The sequence below is a fragment of the Tachysurus fulvidraco genome, chromosome 2, assembly GCF_022655615.1.
Source record: "Tachysurus fulvidraco isolate hzauxx_2018 chromosome 2, HZAU_PFXX_2.0, whole genome shotgun sequence".
Classification (NCBI taxonomy): domain Eukaryota; kingdom Metazoa; phylum Chordata; class Actinopteri; order Siluriformes; family Bagridae; genus Tachysurus; species Tachysurus fulvidraco.
In genome coordinates, this window is record NC_062519.1 from 41,430,360 (window position 1) to 41,457,414 (window position 27,055).

Sequence of the window (27,055 nt, forward strand, 5' to 3'; positions counted from 1 at the left end):
TCACAGGGCACACACACACACTCTCATTCACTCACACACTCACACACTATGGACAATTTTCCAGAGATAAAATAAAAACAATCTTATATATAATAAATTGTTCTTTACTCATTTTAAAAAGGTCCCGATTAGCAGCTTTTGGGGTCTGATGTGGCGTCGGTTTAAACATCTCTGGCGTAACACCAGCACCTGGGGGTCACCACGTGAGGGTCAGAACATGGAGGTGATTTAGATCGACGACTTCGTGGCGCTCGTCTGAGCGACCGGTCAGGGAGGGACATGGACATGAAGATGGACAAACTGGGACATAAGGGAACACAGCAGCTCTATTTACTGAGACATTTGAGGTTGGATTCAGCTGTAAAGAAGATTTTCAGTGCGTCTTTATTTATATTCATTTCTCGTTGGTTTAATTTTTATGTTTCTTTTCCCTCATTATTTTCTTCCCCATTACTTTCCTTTCTCTGTCTTATGGCTTTACTTTTTTCTTTCATTGTTTCTTTACCGATATTTTCTTTTTCTAATTTTCTTTTTATTTTTCCTTCTTTCATATAAACAGTATTTCTTTCTTTAACTCACACATATTATTATAGACTTCCAGTGTTTTTCTTTGTCTTATTCGTATTTCCTAGTAGCTTTTTTTCTTTCTTCCTTCCCTTTTTAGTGTTCTCTCTTTCTCTCTCTTTATTTCTCTCTATCAGTCTCTATCTCTCTTTATTTCTCTGTCGGTCTCTCTCCCTCGGTCTGTTGGTCTCCCTCCCTCGGTCTGTCGGTCTCTCACCCTCGGTCTGTATCTCTCTGTGTCTGTATCTCTCTGTCTGTCTGTCACTATCTCTCTGTGTCTGTATTTCTCTGTGTCTGTATGTCTGTATCTCTCTCTGTGTCTGTCTGTCTCTTTCTCTCTGTCTGTCTCTCTGTGTCTGTATGTCTGTATCTCTCTCTGTCTCTCTCTGTCTGTCTCTCTCTCTCGTTCTCACACACTCTGTCTCTCTCTCACACTCACACTTTCTCCTTTATAAACCTCATCCTTAAATAAATAACAGTGAGGAGTTTTGGTGCTTGTAGTGACTTCAGCTTCCTACGGATTAAACTTTCACTGCGTTATTGCAATAAATAAATAAAACATTTCTTTTAACCCTCCGACCTCCAGACGGAATCCTCCCCTAACTCGACTGTTCGGGAGAGAACGGAGACGTCGAACAGATCTCAGAGCAGGACACAGAAGTGGTCTGAATTTTCCCCCAAAGGGACTTTATCTTCATTTCAAGTATCTCAAAACTGTTAAATAAAAACAAGTTTTAAATAGTGAGCAACTTCTGCACATTTGCTTTTCTATGTCGCTTGTACCCCAAACCCTTATAAACACACTATGCACACAGAGTCCGAGCTGGAATCGTAACCGGAGGCTTTACAGAGATGGACAGAATAAATGGTGCAGAGAAAGAGAGAGAGAGAGAGAGAGAGAGAGAGAGAGAGACAGAGAGATTCACGAGTTAGTAGGAAGACGGGATGAGGTCTGGGACCCGGCTGCTGGTGATACGGACACAATAATGAAGTTCATCTCGAGGCGTCTTGTGATGTTCTACGGCATCAAGCAGCACGGAGGAACCGACCAGAGAGATGTCATGATGTCACGTGATCAGGGATGTGGTAGCTCAGTGGTTAAGGTGTTGGTTCACCAATTGGAAGGTTGTGAGTTTGAATCCCAGGGCCGGGCCCCTGAGCAAAGCCCTTAACCCTCCATAGCTCAGTTGTATAAAATGAGATTTAAAAAAAAAAAAAATTGCTCTGGATAAGTAAATCTGCCAAATGCCGTAAATGTAAATGTCATGATGTCATGGCCCGTGATGTCAAAGGCACCGTGTGCTATCGGAGGAATGAGTTCGCTTATCGTCTCACTTAAACCACAGCGCCGTTCGATCCTGAAAGCCGATTGGCCGTAAAGACGTCGACTTGTTTTCATTCAGCAACACGGCTACAAATATCGTTCGCCGAGATTTAACCGACTAAACCGACGATAAAATAAACCACCCGGTTTATCTGATGCTCTGTGAGGAGGCGGAGTTTATTTAACCTTTATTATAGAAGGAGTCTCCAGTTTCGGTGAGGGAACGACTGTTTATAGCTGCTAAGAGCGTCAGCGAGAAGAGGAACGAACTTTTAACGTAAAAGACTGGGGAATAAATATAATAGGTGAAGAAATCGTTTTGATGCAGACAACGTAAGGGGACGAAAAGACCTCGGGAAGTGATGCTGTAGGTAAGTGATGAATAAATAACTAATAAGGATGAAGAATTTGTAATTTCCTAGAAAATAATCTGCCTTAATGGTGATTAGTGCTGTGATTAGGGGTGAACGCTTCCAGGGAAAGAAGAGGTAAAGAACGAAAGCGTGACCTTTAAAGATCATCGTTAATCGAGACAGAAGGTAATGCCGTGCGTGAATATCACACACTCTGGGTCGAACGATCTGAGAGAGAGAGAGAGAGAGAGTGTGAGACAGAAAGAGAGAGAGAGTGAGAAAGAAAGAGAGACAGAGAGAGTGAGAGACAGAGAGAATGAGAGAGAGACAGAGAGAGTGAGAGAGAGAAACAGACAGACAGAAAGACACAAAAAGTGAGAGAGTGAGAGAGACAGAGATGGAGAGACAGAGACACAGAGAGAGAGAGAAAGAGAGAGAGAGACAGAAATGGAGAGAAGAGACACAGAGAGAGAGAGACAAAGAGAGACAGAGATGGAGAGACAGACACAGAGAGAGAGAGAGAGAGAGAGACAAAGAGAGACAGAGATGGAGAGACAGACAGAGAGAGAGAGAGAGAAAACCTCATGGTGTGTGGAATGTTATGTGGTGACAAATTCACAGAAAGCCCTAATGTATGAGCACCGATGGCATGGAATTCTGCCGGTTCACAAAATCCAACACCGTACGATTCACGCACGGTTTCTCGCCGCGACGCGTCAGCTCTGGCGTGACGGCGAGGAGAATCAGCACCAATTACATTTCAGAAGGAGGGAAATAAAACAAAACAAACCACATCAGTTCTGTGCTCTGCAGATACGCTCACGGTACGACGGCGTAGGAAAGTGTATCCGCACAAGAAAATAGTCCCATGATGCTACATGACTCGTCAGATCGGTGTCGTCACCTGATTCCAGCAGAGCATGGCGTTAAAAAAAAACAACATCGTGATGATGTCACGCGAGTTTCCTTACTTTACAAAAATATTTACAAGCGAGACGTCCGTTAAGTGCATTTTAACAATTTACAATTTTTTTAATGTAGGTCTCTCTCTGCTGTATCTGTACTGCGTGTGTGATTACTGCGGACAAGAAGCTCCACCATTTCTTGATTGAAAAGAAATCGTTTGCTGGAAAATTTTATTAGAACTCGAGTCTTACGGGCGGGAAAGGAGGTGACGGAGGAAAGAGCCGCTCGCCCTCTTCTGCGTCCGTGACCGCACAGGACCCTGGGATTGGCTGGTGATGCCGTGACTGACAGGGGGAGGAGGAGGGAGAAGCCCCGCCCACATATAAACAGAAAACCTCTGTGTCGTTTATCGTTTTTTCTCCGTTCGTACGCCGATCGTTTTATAATCGACTACGACTTTAATTTTGCATCAAACTTTTCTACATCACTGATGTAATGAACATCTGAACACTAAACGGTTTAAATAAAGAACATGATATTTGAAGGTGTTCGCGACTCTAAACTGTATGAACGATACGTTTATTTTATATGAAACGATCTGTGCTTGTGTAGCTGTTGGGCTTCGACGGTGTGACGATCCCGCTTTATGATGTAAAGTCCGTCATCGCAGAGATCTAAAAAAAAATTGTGATCTACAATTACAGCATCATCATCATCATCATCATCAATCCCACGGTCACAGCTTTGTGTTTCGGCGGTTGTTTTTAACCGATGTTACACGACTGTCTATTTAAAACACCGGACGCGAACCTCCGTAGGCTTCCGTTTTAAAGTCTCTGTTCGGCGAAACGTTGAAGCTGTTGTCAGCGGTGACGTCACACACGCTACGTGTACAGCGGAGAGAGATTAGATTAGATTAGATTGAAGGGAGACAAAAAAAAAAAAACAGCTCAAGTTGTTCGTTGATCTGTGGTTTTCTTTTCGGTGACATGATCGGAGTTAACCTGAAGTTTATGTACATGTGAGTCTGAAGGTGAGCTTATGCGTTGAGCCTCAGCGACTGATCCTCTCTCCTCCTGGAGGAGATATCGATGTCTATGGAATCTTTCCCGAGAATGAGCCGGAGACGTTTTGCTTGTGGAAGCGGGATGAAATCGTCCTCGTAATCGTCATCGTCGTCCTCCTCCTCCTCCTCCTCGTCCTCCTCCTCCTCCTCTTCCTCTGACGAAGGCTGCTGTTCCACACGCTTGCTCCTGTGGTTGCTATGGAGAAATGTCTGCGTGACCAGGTGCTCGCTGTCCTCGCGCTTCAGCTGGATCTTCAGCTTGCTGGAGCTGCTTCGGGGTGCGGAAGCGAAGCCGTTGTTGAACCTGGCTCCGTAAGAGCTTCCCTCGTCTCGCTCATGCTCTTTCCCGAGCTTGATGCTGATCTTCGAGGAGTTCATGTGAGCCTGTCTGGTCTCGCCACTGTCCCTCCGTCTGCGCAGGGTCAGCTTGGGAATCCCTGTGCTGCTGTCCAGGATCACCGCGTCGTAGTGCGGAATTCGGTTCTTTTTCTTCCCTTTTCCCAAACTCCGACTTCCTCCTTTAGATTTGTCCTTTCTGGAGGAACCGCAATGCCGAGTCCTTTCGGGAAACCCCAGGAGCACGTCCTTCACGCTGGGACTTTGCATGAACCTTGGCGTGAAATGTTCGCTGCGCTTGTCCTCGCTCTTTATCCTCCTGTCCAGGTGGAGCTGAGTGAACTGGTGATGCTGGGAGGTAGAGACTCTCCTCATGTACACGTCTTCTGGTGTTTTCTGGTCCGACCTCAAGCCGTGAGCGAGATACTCCTCCATGTCCTCCGGCTCCGTTTTAATGACCGGGGTTTGTCCTTGGAAAGTGCTTCGTTCTCCGTTAACGCCGTCCGCTTCCTGCGCCTTATGTAAAGTCCTGGTTGACCTTCGAGTCCTGTAGGTGCAGCTCTCGGATTCTGCGGGAAATTTTAAAGGCGGCTGATTGTTTTCCTTCGCGTTGTGTCGTGTTATGCAGTCCCTCGATCCTGCCGAGTTAAAAGTCCTAAGCGAGTCTTTCTCCTTTTTCACACGGACGTCACTACAGAGCGCCGCTTTCGGCTCTTTACCGGAGGTCTTCGCCTCCGACCCTCGGCTTTGGCTCCGTAACCTCAAACTCGTGAGCGAAGGCTTGGAGGGTTTCGATCTCAGTCTCTTTGGTACCCTGTTATTAGCTTGACTTTGTTTGGAAGGTGAGGTAGATGTGTAAGCTCTTGAGAGAGACTGTCCATCATGACTCCTGGTTTTTACCCTCGTGCTAGACGGTGCTCTTTTCCTAGACGCTAAACAGAAAAGGAAAAAGAAAAAAAAAAGGCTTTTGTTAGAAATATTTCTCAGGATGTTTTTCTGCAAACATTTTTATACGCAATTTTGGATTCTTAATCCTGATTGGTCAGAAGGCGTCGAATCGTCTTGTACAACGGCAGCTCTGACGATCACAGATTAATATTAACGGATACGTTATCGTTTCTATAGTAACCGCTAAGACACGAGGACACGACCGCTGAGGAAATAACTTGTTTCACAGAAGGACCTGGAAACGACAGCAGAAAATATTTTTTGGAATGTTTGACACTAATTATAAATAAAAAATAAGGCAATTTCCTTCATACTGGTTTTCCTTCATACTGGTTTCTAACTACAGTCTGTTACTGAACCGTCAGCGCTAACGCTGGACCTCGAGCTGGATTCAAACGGGTTTAAAGAAACTTGATTTAAAAAAAAAGGTGTTTGCAGCTTATTGGTGCTTTTGAGTGTGTGTAAATTTCACACATACGAAGACAAAACTAAAGAAACGAAGACGAGCCACTTTAAATCCCTAAAACCTTTCGTACTGCACTTTTATATCAGGACCACGGTGTACTGTGGAGGGACGTTTCTTATTGTTAGCACGTTTATAGGTGTTTAAATCAGGCACTGAGATCAAAATGAAAAACTGGTGTTTTATGTTATTGCCATTAATTAAAGAATAAAAAAAGAAGAATGACAAAACAAACCCATAAAAGGAAATAAATAGCGGTGTGATAAATAGTGGGATATAAACAGGGCCGGTTTGTGTACGCAGGGCCGTAAACACGCGTCTCGCTGTCGGAACGTCGGGCTCGCGATTATTTTTATGGACTTTATTTATTACTAATTATTTTTCTTTTCATTGTCATCATTATCCGCTCCTGATTTTAGGAAATCAGGAATATTTCTGCCTGATGTAAACCTTTACACGTAAGGGTTTATGAAGAGAGACGCATCGAGGCGAAGGTCCGACTCCGACGGGCTCCGTGTGCTGAATGTTGACGGATATAAAAAGCTTTCCTTTAAACCCTGTATATAAACTAAGAGTGACAGATCAACAAAGCAGTCTGTATTAAACAGACTGAAGGTTTTCTGCCCCACAGAGCTCAGTTAAAACCCCAGACAGGTGTGAGGGTCTAAGAGCATCTGTGGATGCATTTACGCTGCCGAGTCATCGTGGATCAAAGCATCGGCAGACGCTCTGTAGGGGAACAGAAGAATATACGATGAAGGAACTGGGTGTGATTTAATGCCGCAGGCTTACGGTTCAACTTAACGGAATTGCCGGGTTTATACGGCTGTGTGTTTGCGTCAGGACACAGAGCGGGGGCTCAGGGGGGCGCCGAGGGGTCGCGTGAGGACGTCCAAAACACCAACAGCTTGTCAGATCGGATAAGAACGACTTCTGCTGTCTTAAATCGTGAAACTAATGACAAGAGAACGAGGAAGAAAAATGATAGACTAATAAATTCATGTCCTTTCTGCACTTTTTTTATGAATGATTACAAGGGTCTTTATAGCGGTCACTACAGTGGAGTTAGAGTGAAATCGTCGGCGGCCAAAGATGATAATCTTTTTGAAGAACGCAACCTTTGACGCGACATACGGAAGCTCCTCAGGTGAAGACTGAAGGAAAAGAGACGTCACTTTCACCGGAAGCATCTTTAAAGTGAATGTACAAAAAAAAAAAAGGAACTAAATTTCCTCTGGTTCAGTAAACAAACAAACAAACAAACAAACAAACAAACAAAATAACTAACTAACTAACTATCTATGCATTAGTTAGGTGACGTGCTATAAAGTGAGATTTCTTTCCTGTACAGGAAATATAAAAAATATAAAAATATTTGACTGTAATATGTCCAAATAATCACTTTACTCCACATTCATTTCTTCACTCATAATTAAACGTATAAATTTTCCCCCCTTCTTTGTCACTAATAAATAATTTTTATTTTTACCAAAATTGCTCATTTTAATATAAGACTATACACTTGCTTCTGAATAACTTTTTGTTTATAAAATTGCTAATAATTTTGTTTATCAATAATTAAAATCGGGAGGGGGGGGGCACGGTGGTTTAGTGGTTAGCACGTTCGCCTCACACCTCCAAGTTTGGGGGTTCGATTCCCGCCTCCACTTTGTGTGTGTGGAGTTTGCATGTTCTCCCTGTGCCTCGGGGGTTTCCTCCGGGTACTCCGGTTTCCTCCCCCGGTCCAAAGACATGCATGGTAGGTTGATTGGCATCTCTGGAAAATTGTCCGTAGTGTGTGTGTGTGTGTGTGAGTGAACGAGAGAGTGTGTGTGCCCTGTGATGGGTTGGCACTCCGTCCAGGGTGTATCCTGCCTCGATGCCCGATGACGCCTGAGATAGGCACAGGCTCCCCGTGACCCGAGAAGTTCGGATAAGCGGTAGAAGATGAATGAATGAATAAATTGTTATTAATATTCATAAGATTATTTTATGTACTATAAGCTAGCTTGTAAACGGATTAATGTGTGATGATACGTACTGCGGACTGCAGAATCCTGGTACCGTGATGTGATGTATTTTATCGGATCGTCTGTTTTCTGTAAACTTTGCTTTAGTGATCATGAGGATGCTCGTGTGGAAAAACATCCGTTCTGACTTAAAGGTTTGTTCCTCGCGTCGTCTCCTTTATTATATGTTCTACTTTAACATGTGGTGTTTAACATCCTGGAAATTTCTGCCCCCTAGTGGACACGCTGTATATTCAAAACATGTCCCGAAGCTACGCGTTCGGTGTTCAGACGCACTATAATGCAGTCGTCCCACAGAGACTTGGATCTGCTGACTGATCTTACATGAGTGTGTTTTTGGAGAATCCTGAGTGTCTGCGTCGGTGTGAGAGTCGACGGATCGGACGTCGGAGTTCTGACTCGCTTCTTCCTGCTTCTTCAGCCTGTTGAGTCGCCGGTCGGTCTCCCTCAAGCCGTATTTGCTGTTGATAACAGGAACTGCCACAGGAAGTCCCACTTTTGATTTGAAAGCACCGGTGCCGCGTCTGAAGGAAAAAAAAACCGCCACAACGTTAATCGGCTGTGGATCGTAACGTGTTCAGATGGAGGGAAAAAAAATGCGATAAAGTTACCTTTCGCACGTGTAGCACTCGCAAAATTCGTTGTTTTCTCCGAAGAAGCCGTCGCCGTAGTAACAGGAAATTTCTTCCCCGGGTTCGATATCTCGGAGAACTTTAACGCAAGCCGTGTCGCGGCCGGTGGACACAAACTGACGGAAAAATAAAAACACTTTAAAGACACTCGGCTCCTCTGTCGGGGTTACGGCGCTACGACGTTTTACGACAAAAAGACGAAAACAATAATCGTTTTGTTTACCTTGCAATTTGGCCGACAATCTGAAACAGAAAATATAAAATTTAGCCAAGTGTATTCGCATCCGTATGTTTGAAACTTTTCATTTCCTGATAGATTTGAGTTTGACGGGGTTTTTTTTCGTTTCCGAGCCGTAATTAATACCGTGGTTGATGAAGGCGGCGGGTCCGAGCCAGAGCTGTGCGCAGTTTTTGCGAGTGGAATACATGACGCTGAAGTCGTTCTCGCCGTGGCGCAGTAACATGTTCTCCTCGCTGGCTGACAGCTCGGCGATGCAACCCACCAGGTGCTCGATCTTATCGTTCCTCTTCCTGTATAAACAAACAAACAAAGAAAAAACAAACACGCTGAGAAGACGCAGGAGCGCAGGAGACAAAAAAACCGCACCGTCGTTCACGTACCATTCTTTAGTAGCGACGATTTTGGCTCCGTTTTGCTCGGACGAGTAACGGTTGCATGGCAAAATCTCAAACCCGCTGTCGCTGGCGAACATGCGCAGATACACGAAGACCTGATCAAAAATAAAAGGGATAATAAACACCGTCATCTTCATCATCATCATCATCATGTGAAAAAAAAAAAAACAGGCTTACGTGTTGCTTGAAAAGCTTCTCCTGCGCCTTGGTCTTGGACAGGAGATGATTTCTGGAGGAATCTCCGCAAGTTAAAGCTTCGAAAGCTTTCTCCAGGTCACTGTGTTTTTTAAAACTCTCGATAATCTCCTTCAGCTCGTCTTGTCTTCCTTTAATGGGTCGAAATCTAGGAGGGAGAAAACCGGAAGGCGGTAATCGTCAAAAGTTTTATACCGAGAGTCCACGTTAATGGGGCTTTTTAAACCTGGTCACTTCCTGTGTTTTCTGTGATCCGATATCTACCCGACGGTAAAAAGACCAGGTCTAAATGCCCTCTGAAACGTTTTGGAGACTGATATAAATCCGATGGTACAAACCCCTTCAGGAGGTGGTCTGGGACGCGTTTCAGATGAAACTGGACAGGTGTAAATGAATGTGGTTGTTCAAGCCACATACGTCAGCACTATACTCCTCCCAAACGGAACTACGTCACTCACAGGTGATCTTTCACCCAGGCGTCTCGTCGGGGCTTAAAACGCACTGTTGCCGCCAACGAAAACGCAGCAAGCAGTAAACACTGTTTTTTGTAGCATAAACGTCGTAACCAGTTTTTTCATCTTCTTTTTGATCGCGTTCTGAAAACTGCATCAAAACTGTGTTACACCAAAGTGTGTTACGTTTCAATTACCCCAGAAATGAGGTTGAATATATTAGCATTTTGGGCGGGAGTAGAAAGATCGGATCGATATCCGATTCGCTGAGACGCGTTTATGTGGCCTGATGTAAATGGAACAGTTTTAACAAATCAGATAGCTATCGGATCAGAGAACACACACGAAGTGACCGGGTGTAAAATGTCCCAAAGAACATCCACAAAAAAAAATAAGTAGCAAATAATTAGCAATTCTACATAATAGTCAATACTTACATAAATTCTACATACACTTATATATATTAAAAAAATTCAAGTCAAAATTTATACAGAAAATTGCTAAATTAATTCAGAATACAATGTATTAATTTTTTTTTTTACATTAAAAAAAATTATTCCTACATGTAGAAAAACTGTTTACATTTTAATGTACATTTATGTAGATTTTGGATATTTTAAATTTGTACATAAAATGTTAAAGTATAAAAAATCTACTGAAAAATATGACTTTTAGAGTCAAACGTTAAGCGGAACTCGTTCTCTAGTCAGAATCCGAGCTGATGGTGATATTTCTAGACTTTAATGATGTTTTGGAAGAATATTAGCTGTAAATTTTAGCTGTAAATCGTCTAAAGATTCCTTCGATCATTAATGTAAAGTTAAAGTCAAGTAATGTAAATTATATCTTCTGTAAATCATTGAAGAGATTCGACCTCATCGTTTAATATTTATAGAGGAACACAGAATTAGCAACCTGGTGTTCATCTTATGGGTTTGAAAGCCGAGGTAAGGGTCGAGGATGAGGTTCGTGGTCAGGTCGTCGTTCTCACACAGCTCCTTCGCCGTCATTCCGGATGACGGGACGTGGCGTCTTTCCGCCTCCATCGGACCACCGTTGAAACCTGAATGACAAAAAAAATGACAGAAAAGACAAACCAAGTCATTCGTTCGTTCGTTTTGTCCTCCGCTTTATCCGGATCTGGAAAAATACGGAAATAATTCTTCACTATTTTGAGGAAAAAAAATTATAATATTTACACAAGAATAAAGAGTGAATGTTTGTTCAAAAGCAAAAACTTTAAATACAAGCATGGGATTTGTTCAATATTACAGTAAATACTGTATTATTATTATTAGTAGTAGTAGTAGTAATAGCATTACTGTACACTACCATTTTTCAATCCCTTTTATAACCCATTAAAATGTTAAGCATGTTAATATTTAAATGAACACGCCAACATTGTGGTTATTTATTTATAAATATGCGGAACAGATTTTTTCTAAAATCGTAAAATTGTCATTGTTTTTATGTTACTGACTTTTGGATTAAATTTTATTCCATTCTAGAAAATAATTTTGAAAAAAAAAAAGATCAATTAACTCTGATGTAAGAAATGACAGATAAATGCACCCACTCCAAGATACACATCGTAAAGAGCTCATTCCTAAAAAGGCTTAGGTATCATAAGGTAATACGTTTAGAACTCTAAATGAATAAAACTTGATTAAATCGTCAGTATGGGAGCGGCAGCAGGACATCAAGGACCGCCACGAACAAAGGGTCTACGTGACTGCGGTTACCATTTGGTTGATAACCAAGCCAAGGTGTACGTGAGCATGATTAACGTTTAAAGACATCCGGCTAGACAACAAGGTGTATCCACAGGGATGTGGTAGCCTAGTGGTTAAGGTGTTGGGCTACCAAGCGGAAGGTTGTGAGTTTGATTCCTATGTCCACCAAACTGCCACTGCTGGGCCCCTGAGAAAGGCCCTTAACCCTCAATTGCTCTGGATAAGGGCGACTTACAAACGGTATAAAATGCTCGAGCAGGATTTGTCCTGTGTTCTTACTGACTCCGACGAACCCTAAAGTACTACATGTATTTTGTTAGTGCTATGCTGAAATAAACTTCTTGTTCTTCATCGAGTTCAGCCTCGTTGTTTTATTTTCACACATTTTTTTACTTCTTACGCTGATCGTGAAAAAACAGGAATGAATAAAAATTTGTTGTTGTTCCGTGCTGTTACAGGGACACGAACAGACACGTCGTTGCTGATTTTTGCACGTTGTATGGTTTAGATTTTCACTCCTAGGTTAGACATGATGCGTTTGGAGCATACGGTGAATGAAATGACTCACGGCGGCTGCATCTCCGGCTGCTGAGCGAGCTCTTGCTGTGACGCAGATGCTGAGTGCGACTTTGGCTCCCCGGCTGTTCGCTGAACCTGCTGCCATGTCGTCTGCCATTTACTACCATGTTCTTCTTGGATTCTCCCATCCACTTCATGCCCGCAGAACGCCTGCGTTAGTCGCATTGAGTCTCTGTGCTGAGGAAAAGAGATGAAAACACCACAACAGATGATTTACACCGTCACCGACATTCAGTGTATCAACAAACGGACAAAAAAAAAATTAAAAATACATGTCTGTCTGGGATAATGGACTAAATAGCTTGGACAACATGGTAACATTATGCAACATAAATCACTCTGAGGACAACGAAGTAAATGAATAAAAAGCTAGTTAAATTAATCCGATGTTAAACATTTCCGACTACTCCAAAATGCAGGACGTGTGGGCGTGTCCTAATTTACATATTCATGAATATTCAAAGTCCCCAGCTATTTGTTTAGGCTACAGGTGTACAGATTTCACTGGGCCTTTTTTCTTTAGGACAAGAAACACAAATGTAAAATATTTTAACACGTCACGTACTGTTGTAACGCTGTTAATTATTATTTCAAATATAATATAAATATTTATTGGTATAAAAACAATAATATCTATTTAACCTCACACAGAACCTAAAGCCTCCACCCATTTCACAAACAAATAAAAACCTCAGGTACACTCAGGAAACTAGTGATGTTTACATTTAATAAACAAACCCAACTAGTATGTCCATGACAACGTGTCTGAAACATTTAATACGGGGGGAAATAAACGTGCTTTAATTTGTATTAATGAAACAAAAGTGATTACTCGGCTAGCTATGTAGCTAGCTAGGGTTAGCCTGCTAATTAAAACTGATTTAACTCATATGAGTTATTGTTAATCTTTACTAAGGACCGAATTGAATCTATCGTGCGTTGCGATTTAAAATTGTACTTAAAGAAAATATTAGCTTTAAAAAATAGCTAACGTTCTCTGAAGCTAGTTAAAGTTAGCTAGCAAGCCGGCTAACCTAGCTAGCTAGCTAGCAAGAAACCCGGTAAACCAGACCGGCTAGTTTATTTTATTTACGCACCGAACAGAATTATTATACATTAATATAAATACATTTATAATTATAACTAAATCTAGAAAATACGTTACATTTAAACTGCACCGTCGCTGCTATAAGCACATAGCATTTAGCATAGCATTTAGCATGCTAATGATCAATTAGCTTCCCAGGCTACGTTTCTATCGTGCCAGTTTTGTTAGAAATAAAATAAACAAAATTAAATACTCACTTAGTCATTGGCTGCCATTGCGAATCAGACGTGAGTCTTCGATTACGATCCGAATTCGAAGTAAAATCCTAAAAAATAATGATAAACATATCGAACTTGGCTACACTTTAAAATCAACATTAAAATTCAAGATGGCGGACGTCCATGAAAAAGAAAAGGCCGCACATCGGATCCGTGTAGAAAACTAGAGCTTACTGCCTTTTATGTCTTAAATAACGCACCGTAATTCATATAAACAACTATAGTATAAAATATAAATCACACAAACTTCATCTGGTTAGAGAAATAACGTAAATAAGCTCTAAAACAGCCGGTTAAAGGACTAGAACTCTGTACTCGGATGGACACGAAAGTAGTTCCGTAAAAACAAACCGCAGGCCTTTTAAACGGGTTGCCAGATCTGGTGTTCCTACACAGGACAATTATGTCACGCAATAAAGTCCTGAATTTAAATGAAGCCAAATGACGTATGAATAAATAAGCATTTTGGTTTTAGGGTTTTTTTTTTTTGTAGTGATATAAGGAAAAAAATGTCGATATTTTATGTGTCCTGTAATCTGTTTAGTTTATTTTTAACATGTTTGAAAAAAAACTTAAACCTTAAATACTAGAAGTAGTCATGTAACACTTGGGTATTTATATAATACAGGAACATACATATATATATAGTGTGTGTGTGGGTTTCAGAAAACAATCCATGATGATGTGATAGAGCTACAAACCGAAGTCGTGCAAAGGAGTTCTGTTGTTGTGTGAATGTACAGAAGCAGCGGGAACAGAAGCCATGTTGTTCACACGATCCCTGCGTGCCTTATGTATATCTGACAGTGTATGACAGCGTATCAACAGTGACACATTGCTGTCTTTCAGGTTTCTGAGTCAGAATCGTAATCCAAAAGATCTTTGTTCAGAAGTATGCTTACACACACAAGGAATTTGTTTTAGTGTCATACACCACCGGTGCACAGAGACAACCAGATGAGAACACAAACACACAAAATTGAAAAAATAAATTGTATGTACTGTTGTGCTACAGATGGTAGAATGGAATAGAATAGAATGAGATGCAGGGATGTACTAGAATAAAGGTGGTAACAATTAAACGTAAGGTTACGAGGTAGATTTGGGGCTCTGTATCGCCGGGCATATGGGAAAAGTTCAAAAAGTGGATGAATTAGATGTGAGGGATCCAGGGTGATTTTCTGAGTCCTTTTTCCTCACTCTGGATATATACAGTATGTCTGTCTGTCTCTCTCTCTCTCTCTCTCTAGAATCAGAATCAGCTTTATTGCCAGGCATGTTTTCACATGTGAGGAATTAGTTTTAGTGCCAGAAGCTCCACAATCTAACAGAATGACATGTACAGAATAATTGTATGTACACATTTACAGATGTGAAATGTGCAGTTTAAATATACATAATAGACAATTGTATGTACAAATTTGCAAGTGTGAGAAATGTGCAATTGAGGTATACAATATATACAATTTGTATGTACACATGTGCAATTGCGAAATGTGCGGTTGAAGTCACATATATTGTTAGTTTTATATATATATATATATATATATATATATATATATATATATATATATATATATATACATATGTGTATGTATATATATATATATATATATATATATATATATATATATATATATATATATATATATATATATATATATATATATACACAGTGTTAAGATAAGATATACCTTTATTTGTCCCACAATGGGGAAATTTCTCTGTTACAGCAGCAGACTAAGAAATGCAAATATATAAAAGAATAGAGACATAATATAATATACAGTACATACAAAACAAAATGTATAGAGACCACGAGTAGTAGTTACACTGAAGGACATATTGCACACAGGTAATATTGCACGTTTTTCAAAATTTCTGTTATTGCACACGTTTAAAATACTTTGTTATTGTTTATTATTGCAGTTAAACAGTAATAACAGTGTGTATTATGGTGACTGGTTCACTGGGAGCAGCTTTGAGTGTGATAGGAGTGAAGACTAACACACGCAGTATATAATTTATTTAGTCCCAATGTGACTCACAGTAACAATTCAAAATAATAACACAAACTCTGTCCTCAAAATCTCTAATATTAATGTGTAAAATAACAAAAGAGGAGAACGTGAGATTCTCTTACAAACCCACAACAGGTCACAGGAATCTACCAATCTATATTCTACCAATTCTACCAATCTATATATCAATCTTTTCAGAATGAAACATTCTAGAATTAGAGAAATCTTATGTTACCTGATATTTACATTTTGATGTTTGGTAACTTCAAAATTAAGTACTGTTTATACACGCTCAGTTTGTTTTTATTAACAAGTTGGTTTTATATAAATAAAATATTTATCTGATACAGAACACAAATCCCTTCAGCTGTAAACCAAACTAGCTGTTTACAATTAAACAATTTGTATTAATGAAACAAAAGTGATTACTCGGCTAGCTATGAAGGTAGCTAGGATTAGCTTGCTAGTTACGTCGAAACCTATTTAACTAAAATATTATTATAGTTATTTGTTCTTTTTTAAAATGTAAATATTTACAAAGGTCAGAATTGAATCTAGTGTAGGTTGGAATTGAAATCTGAATTTAGCAAAAATATCTGTTTTAAAAATAGCTAGTTTTCTAAAGCAAGTTAAAGTTAACTAGCGAGCCGGTTATCTTTAACCTATCAATCTAAAAACCCTGTAAACCAGACCCGCTAGTTTATTTTTATTTCACGCACTGATCAGGATTATAATGAATGAATATAGATGCATTTGTAAATATAACCAAATCTAGTAAATACAGTAAATATGAACAGCACAATTGGTGCGCTAAGCTTTCAGCTCAACAGCAAGATAATTATTAGTTAGCTTCCTAGACCATGTAGCCAACTTGCCATATTGGTAGAAATTCAAAGTAATTAAAATCCTAAAAAATAATGATAAACATATCTAACTTGGCTTCACTTATATTTTAAATAACAATAAACATTAATGTTAGACAATGTGGAACATAGAAAACAACAGAAACTTTGTAAGAATTGTGAAGAAAATCTCAAACGCTGTAGTTGGTGACATCATCGCCATCCTCCACAGGGCAGGCTGAAGGTCTCACAATCCACCGTTCATATAATACTTCAAGGACAGAAATACCACAAGAAACAGACGTCTCATCAGCGGAAAGAATGAGAAGACCAGACTGGATTTCACAAAGAAATAGAGACGAACCGCTACCAATGTGTTGAGGAAGTAGGAATCTGCTCATGAAACTGCTTCTGGAACATTCTCGCTAATCTTTATGGATGATGGAGCTCATGATGGTAAGAGCAGAATGAAGGAGTCTACAGAAACATTCTGTCTGACAATTTACAGACACATCCAAACGAATCAAGAGGAACTTCATCGCGGAGCAAGGAAACGATCCAAAACACGCTGAAATCGCAACCAAGGACGAAGGGCAAGACGGAATGTTTTCGTCTGGAGAGGAAGAAAGCAACAGTTTGAGGATAGCAGGGAGTCTCAGGCTTGCTGCAGTTACTGAAAGAGATCTTAGTCAAGATAACATTTATTCTTAAAGAGCTCATAAGGTCAAAAAGTGTTAGGAGTGAGGAAGACTCTTAAGAGATTCTTTATCAGAGGACAAAATGTCTGAAAGGTGAAGAGGGAGAAGAAATGTCTTGTATACGATATTTATTAATGATATGGAGTTAATAAGATGATATAGATTAGATCGTGTAGGGATTAATTTTGTGACCTCATATTAGAGATAACATCTAATAAAAAGACAAAGACGAACACGATTTAAGATCAGAAAGAAATCAAGGCGTCTTCGTTTATTAAGCGTTATATTGACCGCAATTTCTGTTCACGTTCACAAGAAGCTGTCATACAAGAGCAGGCTGAATACAGTCATGCAAACACGTAATACAACACACATTATCTAGAGTAAGATTAATACTAACACAAATCAAGTATTATTTTTTACAGAATCCAGAATACAGCACTTTTAACAGGAACAATTAAGTTCCAGATGTAAGCTGCAAATAAATAATACATTTGTTATCTTAGTAAACCGATTCAAGTAAAGTGGGTACATCGAACCCCACTAACGATCAGTAGATCTGTCAGAGATACATGGATATTACAATCTATATTTATTGAAGTAATTCCCTTAAGATGTCATCCCTAATTTCTAACCCAACCCCAAGAGAAATAAAATAAATAAATAAATGAATGAATACATACATACATACATACACACAATAATTAGCACCTGTGTTGAAAAGAACAGTACTGTTAGAGCTCCAGTGTTTCACTACACAATCAATTAAACATGCCCGGTTTGATCAGAAATGTCACAGTTAAGTACATACTGTATCTTAAAACGTTCGGATACGAGATTTTTTAAAGGTCTGGGGACGACCGTGCTGTCAAATTGAACCCAAACACATTGAAATTGTTTTATGTGCTTAATATAAATCTGGGATTTAGAACGTACTTCTGGTATAGAAGGGAAAAACGTAGCACAGAAAAACTCCCTGAGCCGACACGGGAATCCTGGGCGGCACAGTTAGCATGTTCGGTCAAACACGGTTGTTAAAATAATAAAAAAATAAAATTTAAATAATAAAAAGGAACGGAAATCCGACGTGGAACGTGAGTAGAGAATCGGTTTACTTTGTTAGGATGTACGGAACGATATCCTGAGCAGAAATCCAGCTAAACGACGTGTAAGGGAAAAAGATTAGGAGGTATCTCGATATTTAAAAATCTTCATTTCGAGGTGAATTCATTCCGAACCCTTTTGATATACATAGATGATTTAAAATTTGCCTGAGATTCAATCAAAAGTCAGTCTTTAATCGCTTCACCGCTACGTAAATGAGAAAAGCACGTTAGCTAGCTACCTTGATCGTTACACGTGCGCTAGCTAAAGGTTACAGCACCGTATTAGGTGTAAAGTGATAAATATTCATATATATGTATATACATATATTCGTAGGTATTACAGATCGCATGGCGTGGAAATCGTGTATGGGGTTAACGAGTAATTTTATATTTTTTCCAAACCATGAACATGGAATCTTTAATCAAATTCAATTTGAAAGTGCAGTGAAAATTAGAAATGTCGAGAATCTGCATCGTCGTGTACGTAACAACGCGATCTGCGTCGAAGCTCCATGTCTCTGTGGAAATTTCATATTTGACTGATTTATTTTTTATTTTTTCAATCTATTTATGGCTTCTATTTATGTTTTTTTTTTCATAAAGGCATTTAGTTTAAGGATTAAATTGGTTCAATACATTCTGAATAACTGGGTTAAAAATACAAAATCACTCACTGACAAACAAACTAGAACGAGAAATTTATATTTTCCTACAAAAGACTTTTTTATTATAACAAAGCACCGACGTTTACTATAAATGTGTACGGAAAACCATAAGGGGGAAAAAAAAGGAGTTGTTTATGAGTTCGTTTGACAATTAATAGTAGTATTAGAGAAGCATTGGGGCATCGACCGGACAACTCTAAAACCGCTCTATATTAGAACCATTAAAATATGATTCATAAACTCGTCGTCGACTCTTGATTAATAACTGAAATCAAATTTAAATAAAAAAAAAAATGAATGTAAATGATGTGGAAGATGATTTTTAGATTTCTGTGGCTTCAAAACAAAAATATTAGAAGAATATCGTCAGTATCGAGACGTATACGGTAAAGCTCGTGTTAATTCCTTAAAGTTACACTTTTATCCATGGCGAAATCCCGTAATACGGAGTCAAGGCAGTGACCCTGACTCTGATACCTAACCGTTACGGCTCGTGTTAACGTCTTACCTTCTATTATAAACGCTTATCTCGTTTTAGTATGAAAACGTGCTTTTATTCGAGACACAGGAATCGCACTGGGCATTAGAGGAATCAGCTCTTCACTGGTCTTTGAAATCTTATGAACAGCACCAATAAATTTGCTGGAAATCTGAGTGTAAATTCACAGTACATCAGGCGTTTAATAAGATCTGTGTTCTTCTGTGTTACTGTCGTGATAAAGTTCAGCATGTAGGATTTATGCAGCGTGGTTGGTTGACATGAATTAATTAATAAAACAAGTAAATAAATAACTCATCCTCATCATCACAAATATTAAAAGGTTATTTTGGGAAAGAGCGAAACATCCATGACGTCACACATCACAGTCTCATATGACCACAGGCTACAGATCGGCGGACGATCCCGAAATGTACGGGGATTCTTCAGTACCAAAACTGCGTATGCTGTAATAGTGAGAAGTGACATTAAAACAAATAAATGATTAAATAAATAAATAAATAAATAAACAAACAAATAAATAGGACAGTTAAGAGGTGAGTGCAATCAATGGAATCAATTTTGTTTTATTAATAATAATAATAATAATAATAATAATATAGTGATGAAGAATAAATTGCATGTGCAGAAAGAGCTTGTGTTTTTGCAGCATTATTTATATTTTCTTTTTAAAAACAAAATAAATAAACTTTTAGATCTTAAAAATAAGATGTAAAAACCAGAATTTCTTCAAAAGTTAGAACGCAAACCTTTGCGGCTACCATTTAATGCCGAAGTCCAGGAGGCGGAGTCAGATGTGTAAGGGGTGGGGTCAGATGAGTAAGGGGTGGGGTCAGATGTGTAAGGGGTGTGACCATAGGTATAAGGGGTGTGGCCAGAGGTCAGAAGCATGAGGGGTGGATTCAGAAGCATGAGGGGTCGATTCAGGGGTCAGAAGCATGAAGGGTGGAATCAGAAGCATGAGGGGTCAGAAGTATAAGGGGTCAGAAGCATGAGGGGTGGATTCAGATGCATGAGGGGTCGATTCAGGGGTCAGAAGCATGAAGGGTGGAATCAGAAGCATGAGGGGTCAGAAGTATAAGGGGTCAGGGGGTCAGAAGCATGAGGGGTGGATTCAGAAATATGAGGGGTCAGAAGCATGAGGGGTGCTAAAGAAGGTTTCATTTTTGTATTACTTTTATTTTTCCCATTGTCAGAATTAGCTAAAACTTCTTGTTGAAACGTTGCCAATTAAATATTCCCAGCATGCCACAGGAAAAAAAAAACAAAAAAAACTTTGTGGCAAAACCGGAAAGAGAGCGGAGTGTGTTTTGATGCCCAGACTAATCTTTAATAACTAAATAAATGCAGTAGTAGAAGATCGAGCCAAAACAGCTCCATCTCCTGGACCTCTAACCCAGCAGCCGAGACTCATCTTTCAGATGGAATGAATTTGTTTGCATAGTTAGTTCACTGTGAGAGATCTGAGCAGTGAGAAGATGGTTCGAAACCCCATGTCGTTGCTTTATTGCTGTAGGGGACGGAGAGAGAAGAAATTTCTGGGCTGACTGCGTATAAAAATGGCTCAAAATTCTCTCTTTGTCAACCAACATCATGTTTTGAACAGGAATGAGACTGAATGTGTAAAACCTACAGGAGGTTTGTGTTGAAATAGCACTTACAATTGAAAAAAAAAAAACAAAAACAAAAATAAAACCACACAGTACATAAATACATAAAAAGGTTCTACCACTGTACAGAAAACAATCTGGATTTACACTGAATCCGCAGAATCAATACCAAAAAGATTGTTTAAATACAAGATAAACAAATCTGTAGAAACGGGATCGTAAAGCTCACGTAAGCGATACCTCATGCACTAATTTGATCGGTGGCTCTTTGTCTTGATCAAGCTGTTCCTGACGCATCGCCGAATTTGTTCTCTCCATCAAACTCCTCCACGCCTGCCTGAGTCATGAGGTCGGAGATGTTCTTCTCCAGGTCGTCGATGCGGGTGCTCATGTCGTCGAGTGTGCTGGTTAAGGAGCGTTTTCAAATAAAAGCAGCTGTGATAGTAAGTGCGTCTACAAATCACGGCTCTGATACCTTATCGTTTTATTGCAACAGGGACAGATGCTGATGTGTAAGGAAACATTTGTTAAAATCTCTACCTCTAGCTTAATCATTGTGAGAGAGAGAAAAAAGTCAGAGAGAGAGAGAGAGAGAGAACAGAGTCAGAGAGAGAGAAAGCGAGTCAGAGAGAGAACACAGTCAGGTACAGATGCAGTCCTTGCTGCAGAACATATAACACAGAGGATGGAGCTGGATCTGTTCCAACTCCCCCTATACACCTAACCCACACACATTAACACACTTATCAAGCCTGTAACACTCACACACATCACCCACTGGACTGTTGAGTCAACAAGCTGCGTTTTTGTCGTATTCATTTCAAAAAAGAGAAAAATGTGCGTTTGGTGAGGGAACGACATTTATAGCTGCTATAACGCGGGTCCACAACATATCTAGAACTGGTGTTGTCACGTTAGACGTGAACAGAACCGTAAACCAACCGTCATACTGTTCATCAGTTTATAGTTACTTTTAACATTATGGATCATTCAGAAACATCAAACATCACCCCCTGAAACCTGCATCAAGCAGAAACCTTGCTGAATGTAGGATATTTCTCCCGATAATCTGGTCAGACATGGTCTGGAACTTGTCCTGCATTTGCTGCAGTAAACTCTGCACCTGTAAAAAATAAACACACAGAAATATTGGACTTAAATACTCAAGGAGAAAAAAATCTTTCAATGGTTTGTGTGTGTGCGTGAGAGTGTGTGTGAGAGTGTGTGTGAAAGTGAGTGTGAAAGTGAGTGAGGGTGTGTGTGTGTGTGTGTGTGTGTGTGTGTGTGTGTGTGTGTGTGAGAGAGAGAGAGAGGTGTGTGTGTGAGAGTGTGTGTGAGTGTGTGTGTGAAAGTGAGTGTGAAAGTGAGTGAGGGTGTGTGTGTGTGTGTGTGTGTGTGTGTGTGTGTGTGTGTGTGAGAGAGAGAGAGAGGTGTGTGTGTGAGAGTGTGGGGTAGTGGTGTGTGTGTAAAGTGCAGTGTGAAAGTGAGTTGAGGGTGTGTGTGTGTGTGTGTGTGTGCTTGTGTGTGAGAGAGAGGAGAGAGAGAGCCATGTGGTGTGTGTTGATGAGAGAGAGAGACGAGAGAGGAGAGAGGCATGTGGTGTTGTGTGTGAGAGAGAGAGAGAGGTTGTGTGTTGTGTGTGTTGAGAGAGAGAGAGAGGAGAGAGAGAGAGAAGAGAGGTGTGTGTGTTGTGTGAGAGAGAGAGAGAGAGAGAGGTGTGAGAGAGAGGTGTGTGTGTGTGTGTGAGAGAGAGAGAGGTGTGTGTGTGCGAGAGAGAGAGAGAGAGAGAAAGAGAGAGAGGGAGCGAGGTGGTGTGTGTGAAGAGAGATAGAGAAGACAGCGGCAGCGAGAGAGCGCGCGCGGAGGGTGTGTGTGTGCGGAGAGCGAGGCGGAGAAGCGAGAGAGAGAGCGCGAGAGCGTTGTGTGTGTGCAGAGAGAGAGAGAGCGAGAGAGAGGAGAGCGAGAGATAGAGATAGAGAGAGAGAGAGGAGCGAGGGGAGAAAGAGAGAGATAGGAGAGAGGTTGTGTGTTTGTGTGTGTGTGAGAGAGGAGAGAGAGAGAGAGTTTTGTGTTGTGTGTGTTGTTGTTAGAGAGAGAGAGAGAGAGAGGTGTGTGTGTGTGTGTGTGTGAGAGAGAGAGAGAAAGAGAGAGAGAGGAAGAGTGTGTGTGAGTGAGTGAGTGAGTGAGTGAGTGAGTCAGACAGAGAGTGTGCGTGTGAGTGCGTGTGTATGTGAGAGTGTGTGTCAGACAGAGAGAGAGTGGGAGTTTAGGGTCACTAAGTCTCCTGCTAGGAAGGAAAAAATACTAATTTCCTCTCCCACGCGCTGTAGCTGTAGCCATGGCAACACGCGAACAACGCACGAGACACGAAGCCATTTGACAGAAATTTTATTCACAGATAATGACAAAATAACCGCTAACTATTGTCCAGGGTTGCCATGTCTTCATAAACCCTACTTAACGACGTAGTATATCATTCATTTAAAAAATAATTATACAATAGAAAATAAATAGAGGTAAAAAATGATGAAACAAATAAATGATAATGGTTAATTCTCTGGACACGATTTATATTTAAAAGCAAAAAATTATTATATTAAATTATTATATTAGCGTTGACAAGAAACAAGCCGACCTATTTGTTCAGTTTGTCGCTAAATCGTGTCCGAAATGTTTAAATATATTTATTGACAAAGGTTTAGAAACGTTTCAGCTTGATAAATATTCAGTAAATTCGGAACCCCCTTGGGGGAGTTTATTGGTCCACTCTGGCAACCCTACTTTCTTGTGTCCAAGGAAACGCTATATGCTAACACTTCAACGCTACCCATTAAAAAACAAATTAAACGCTAATAAACGGTTTGATGAGAAATTACACGACCAGACCTACATGTTATCTCAAAACTGTATATTTAGTAACATCAGTAAGTAGCCTGGAAGCTAATGTACACCGGCATATAATAGCAATAAGGGTTATTATTATTATTATTATTATTACTCACCACCACGGTTAAATCCTGGGCTGATTTGGGCTCCATGTCCGACATGTCGAGTGTGTGAGAGACCGCAACAGACGAAGCGTTAGATTGAGAAACTTCTGTGAAATTACTGATTTATCTGCACCTCAGTGCGTAGGTGACTGATTGCCCACACAGGAACGCGCACGCGCCCACACAGGAACGCGCACGCACCCACGGCGGGCGCGCAAGCACACACTCGTGCACGCGGTACCAAGGAGACTCGAGGAAGGCAATGCAGAGATTTGTCACACACACACACACACACACACACACACACACACACACACACACACACACACACACACACACACACACACACACACACACACACACACACACACACACACACACACACACACATGGAGACTTTAATGCATAACTGTTTGTGCTCATTTCATTCCTAAAGTAACTGTAGTACTAAGACAAATATGGCAGCAAATCTGTTCATATCAATTTCAGACCAAAGCATTTTTGGATACTCGCAGTATCTTTATCCTGTTACTTTTATACTCTTGGACTTAAATACTCACAGAGAAAGAAAATATTTCAATGGTGAGTGTGTGTGTGTGTGTGTGTGTGTGTGTGTGTGTGTGTGTGTGTGTGTGTGTGTGTGTGTGTGTGTGTGTGTGTGTGTGTGAGAGTGTGTGTGAGAGTGTGAGTGAGTGAGTGTGTGTGTGTGTGTGTGAGTGAGTGTTTGTGTGTGTAAGTGTGTGTGGGTGTGTGAGGATCTTAATCCTGTTGGAGGGTTCATCAGGCAGATCTGGAGAGCAGGAGGTTTTAGAGAGAATGACAGTAGAGAGAGACAAAGAGAAACAGATTATCAGGCATGGTTAAGGACAATGTACGTCATGTTAAGAGCAAGCAGGGACTCCAGGAAGATGAAGTATGACAGCATAGCTAATATGGAGTACATTGGTCTTTAGTGGCCTACCCAGTGATTTCAGTGCAATGCAACACCTTTGGGATATGGTAGAACAGGAGATTCACAGAATGCAAGTGCAACTGAACACATCTGCAGGGATTGTGTGATGCAATCTTAAAAACGTGGAGCAGAATCCCAAAGGAATGTTTCCAACATCTTGTGGAGTCCATGCCACAATGAACTGAAGCTGTATTGAGAGTGGGGCTCTACCCAGTATTAATGTAATCGTGCTAATAAGGTACATACGTGTGAATGTATGTATGTATGTATGTGGTTAGCATCACTAGCATCACTAGCCTGCTAGCCCGGTTTCCGCTAGTACACCTTCTCACACCTATTATCTCTGTTGTACTTGCCCTATAACACCATGTCACTTGTGTCGCTGCCTTTGAGTGGAGGTGAGGACACGTTCAAGCTGCACTCGGTGGAACTGGCTCTGGAGGTCATGGAGAAGCAGATCCGTGACCTACAGGTGAAGCAGGCCGAGCTGCGGGAGTGGAAAGCAATGCTGGAAGCTTCCCGGTCGGTCACTCACCCGTCTCAGGTAAATCCCCAGCGTGAAATTACTACTCCCTCCACTCCGTTTCTCTGTCCAGGCCCAGGGCAGTCTGGACCGCTTCCCATGTACCAGTGAGGAATCGAAAAGTTCAGTAGACTTTTTGCTTTAAATGAGTGGTTACAGTCATGGTGTCATGCTCAGAATGTATTCTTTATTGATAACTGGAATGTTTTCTTGGAGCGTCCTAGGCTATTCCGTGCTGATGGCCTACACCCCAGCAGAGTTGGAGCGGAAATCCTCTTGGACCACATCTCCAGGGCGCTGCACACCTTCTGACTGGTAAACTACGATTTAAATCTAAATTTCAATAGCCGTCCTTAACCTCATCATCACATTGATACAAATGCACACATAGCTCATCCTGTAGAAACTGTGTCTGTGAGATCAAAAAGTAAATGCACGAGAAGTTCTCTAAATAATCTTACTGTAATTAGACCAGAAAAATGCCAAAGAAGCAAACAAAAACAGTTCCTAAAGTTTGGGATTCTGAACATTAGATCACCCAAAGCTCTTATTGTAAATGAAATCAGAAAATAGCCGTACTGCACTCTGCCTTACTGAAACTTGGATTTAACCAAATTATTACATCGGTCAAAATGAGTCTACACCATCAGGATATATCTATAAGCTTGAGCCTCGTCAGACTGGTCGTGGAGGTGGTGTTAACACTATCTTTAGTGATCTCCTTACTGTTACTCAGAGAACACAGCATAGATTTAAATATTTTGAAGTGCTTGTTCTTAATGTCGCACTCTCGCACATACACACGAAAAAATCCCTGATGTCTCTTGCTCTAGCGGTCGTGTCCAGACCCCCAGGGCCCTACACTGATTTTCTTAGAGAATTTGCAGATTTTCTTTCAGACCTATTGGTTAATTTTGATAAAGCGTTAATTGTAAGAGACTTTAACATTCAAGTTGACAAAACAAACGACGTGTTAGGACTCACATTTATGGACCTACTAAACTCATTTGGGCTTAAACAAAACATCACTAGAGCAACTCATCGTCTTAATCATACACTAGATTTAATAATCTCACACGGAATAGATGTCATTGATATAGATATCATACCTCAAAGTGATGACATCACAGACCATTACCTCATAATGTACACACTACCCGTAGAACAGACTAACTGTGTCTCACAACGTTATCGACTCGGTAGAACTATTATTCCGACCGCTAAAGACAGATTCACAAATAACCTGCCTGATCTGTCTGGACTTCTTACTGTACCCTTAAACACAAATGACCTAGATGTAATGACTAACAGCATAGGCGCTATATTCACTAGAACATTAGACACTGTTGCCCCAATCACATTAAAGAAAGTTAGAGACAAAACACCTGCACCATGGTATAAAAGTCATACTCACACTCTCAAGAGAGAAACCCGTAACCTCGAGCGAAAGTGGGAAAAAATAAATTAGAGGTTTTTAGAATTGCGTATAAGGACAGTATGTCCAGCTATAGACAGGCTCTATAAGCTGCTAGGGCTCTGAGCACCTGAGCAAACTCATAGAAAATAACCAGAACAATCCCAGGTTTGTATTTAACACAGTGGCTAG

The 27,055-nt window shown here is 40.5% G+C and overlaps 2 protein-coding genes across 6 annotated transcripts; both read right to left on the reverse strand.

The window, feature by feature from the left end:
• Positions 1-1,225: 1,225 nt before the first annotated feature.
• On the reverse strand, positions 1,226-13,914 carry LOC113663272 (histone-lysine N-methyltransferase KMT5B-like). 3 transcript variants are annotated; one of them, XM_047809979.1, is made up of 11 exons: positions 13,895-13,914; positions 13,523-13,590; positions 12,207-12,394; positions 10,821-10,968; positions 9,436-9,601; positions 9,244-9,353; positions 8,987-9,153; positions 8,846-8,865; positions 8,602-8,738; positions 8,315-8,514; positions 1,226-5,481 (listed from the first exon to the last, which is right to left on the reverse strand). In XM_047809979.1, exons 3-11 carry the CDS (start codon positions 12,352-12,354, stop codon positions 4,187-4,189), a joined length of 2,391 nt encoding a protein of 796 aa, XP_047665935.1. In that variant the 5' UTR covers positions 12,355-12,394; positions 13,523-13,590; positions 13,895-13,914; the 3' UTR covers positions 1,226-4,186. The 3 variants fall into 3 exon arrangements, with proteins under 3 accessions (XP_047665935.1, XP_027034293.2, XP_047665936.1); XM_027178492.2 differs by having other exon boundaries at positions 13,523-13,901; XM_047809980.1 differs by lacking the exon at positions 13,895-13,914 and having other exon boundaries at positions 12,207-12,389; positions 13,523-13,888.
• A 1,388-nt stretch (positions 13,915-15,302) lies between these two features.
• On the reverse strand, positions 15,303-24,208 carry hsbp1a (heat shock factor binding protein 1a). 3 transcript variants are annotated; one of them, XM_027178497.2, is made up of 4 exons: positions 23,987-24,208; positions 22,041-22,107; positions 21,225-21,383; positions 15,303-17,019 (listed from the first exon to the last, which is right to left on the reverse strand). In XM_027178497.2, exons 1-3 carry the CDS (start codon positions 24,029-24,031, stop codon positions 21,262-21,264), a joined length of 234 nt encoding a protein of 77 aa, XP_027034298.1. In that variant the 5' UTR covers positions 24,032-24,208; the 3' UTR covers positions 15,303-17,019; positions 21,225-21,261. The 3 variants fall into 3 exon arrangements, with proteins under 3 accessions (XP_027034298.1, XP_027034296.1, XP_027034297.1); XM_027178495.2 differs by lacking the exon at positions 15,303-17,019 and adding an exon at positions 17,343-19,820 and having other exon boundaries at positions 23,987-24,205; XM_027178496.2 differs by lacking the exon at positions 15,303-17,019 and adding an exon at positions 20,021-20,884.
• Between the last annotated feature and the right edge of the window lie 2,847 nt (positions 24,209-27,055).

Bases quoted from the DNA above. Each gene is read 5' to 3' on its own strand.
- hsbp1a (XM_027178497.2), bottom strand. From the start codon at position 24,031: ATGTCGGACATGGAGCCCAAATCAGCCCAGGATTTAACCGTGGTG. The intron at 22,108-23,986 runs GTGAGTAATAAT...TATTTTTTACAG, and splicing joins CCCAGGATTTAACCGTGGTG to GTGCAGAGTTTACTGCAGCA. The intron at 21,384-22,040 runs ATATCCTACATT...TAACCAGCACAC, and splicing joins TGACCAGATTATCGGGAGAA to TCGACGACATGAGCACCCGC.
- LOC113663272 (XM_047809979.1), bottom strand. From the start codon at position 12,354: ATGAAGTGGATGGGAGAATCCAAGAAGAACATGGTAGTAAATGGCAGA. The intron at 9,602-10,820 runs GTTGCTAATTCT...TCTCCCTCCTAG, and splicing joins ACCCATAAGATGAACACCAG to ATTTCGACCCATTAAAGGAA. The intron at 8,739-8,845 runs GTAAACAAAACG...TTTTTCCGTCAG, and splicing joins ATTGTCGGCCAAATTGCAAG to TTTGTGTCCACCGGCCGCGA.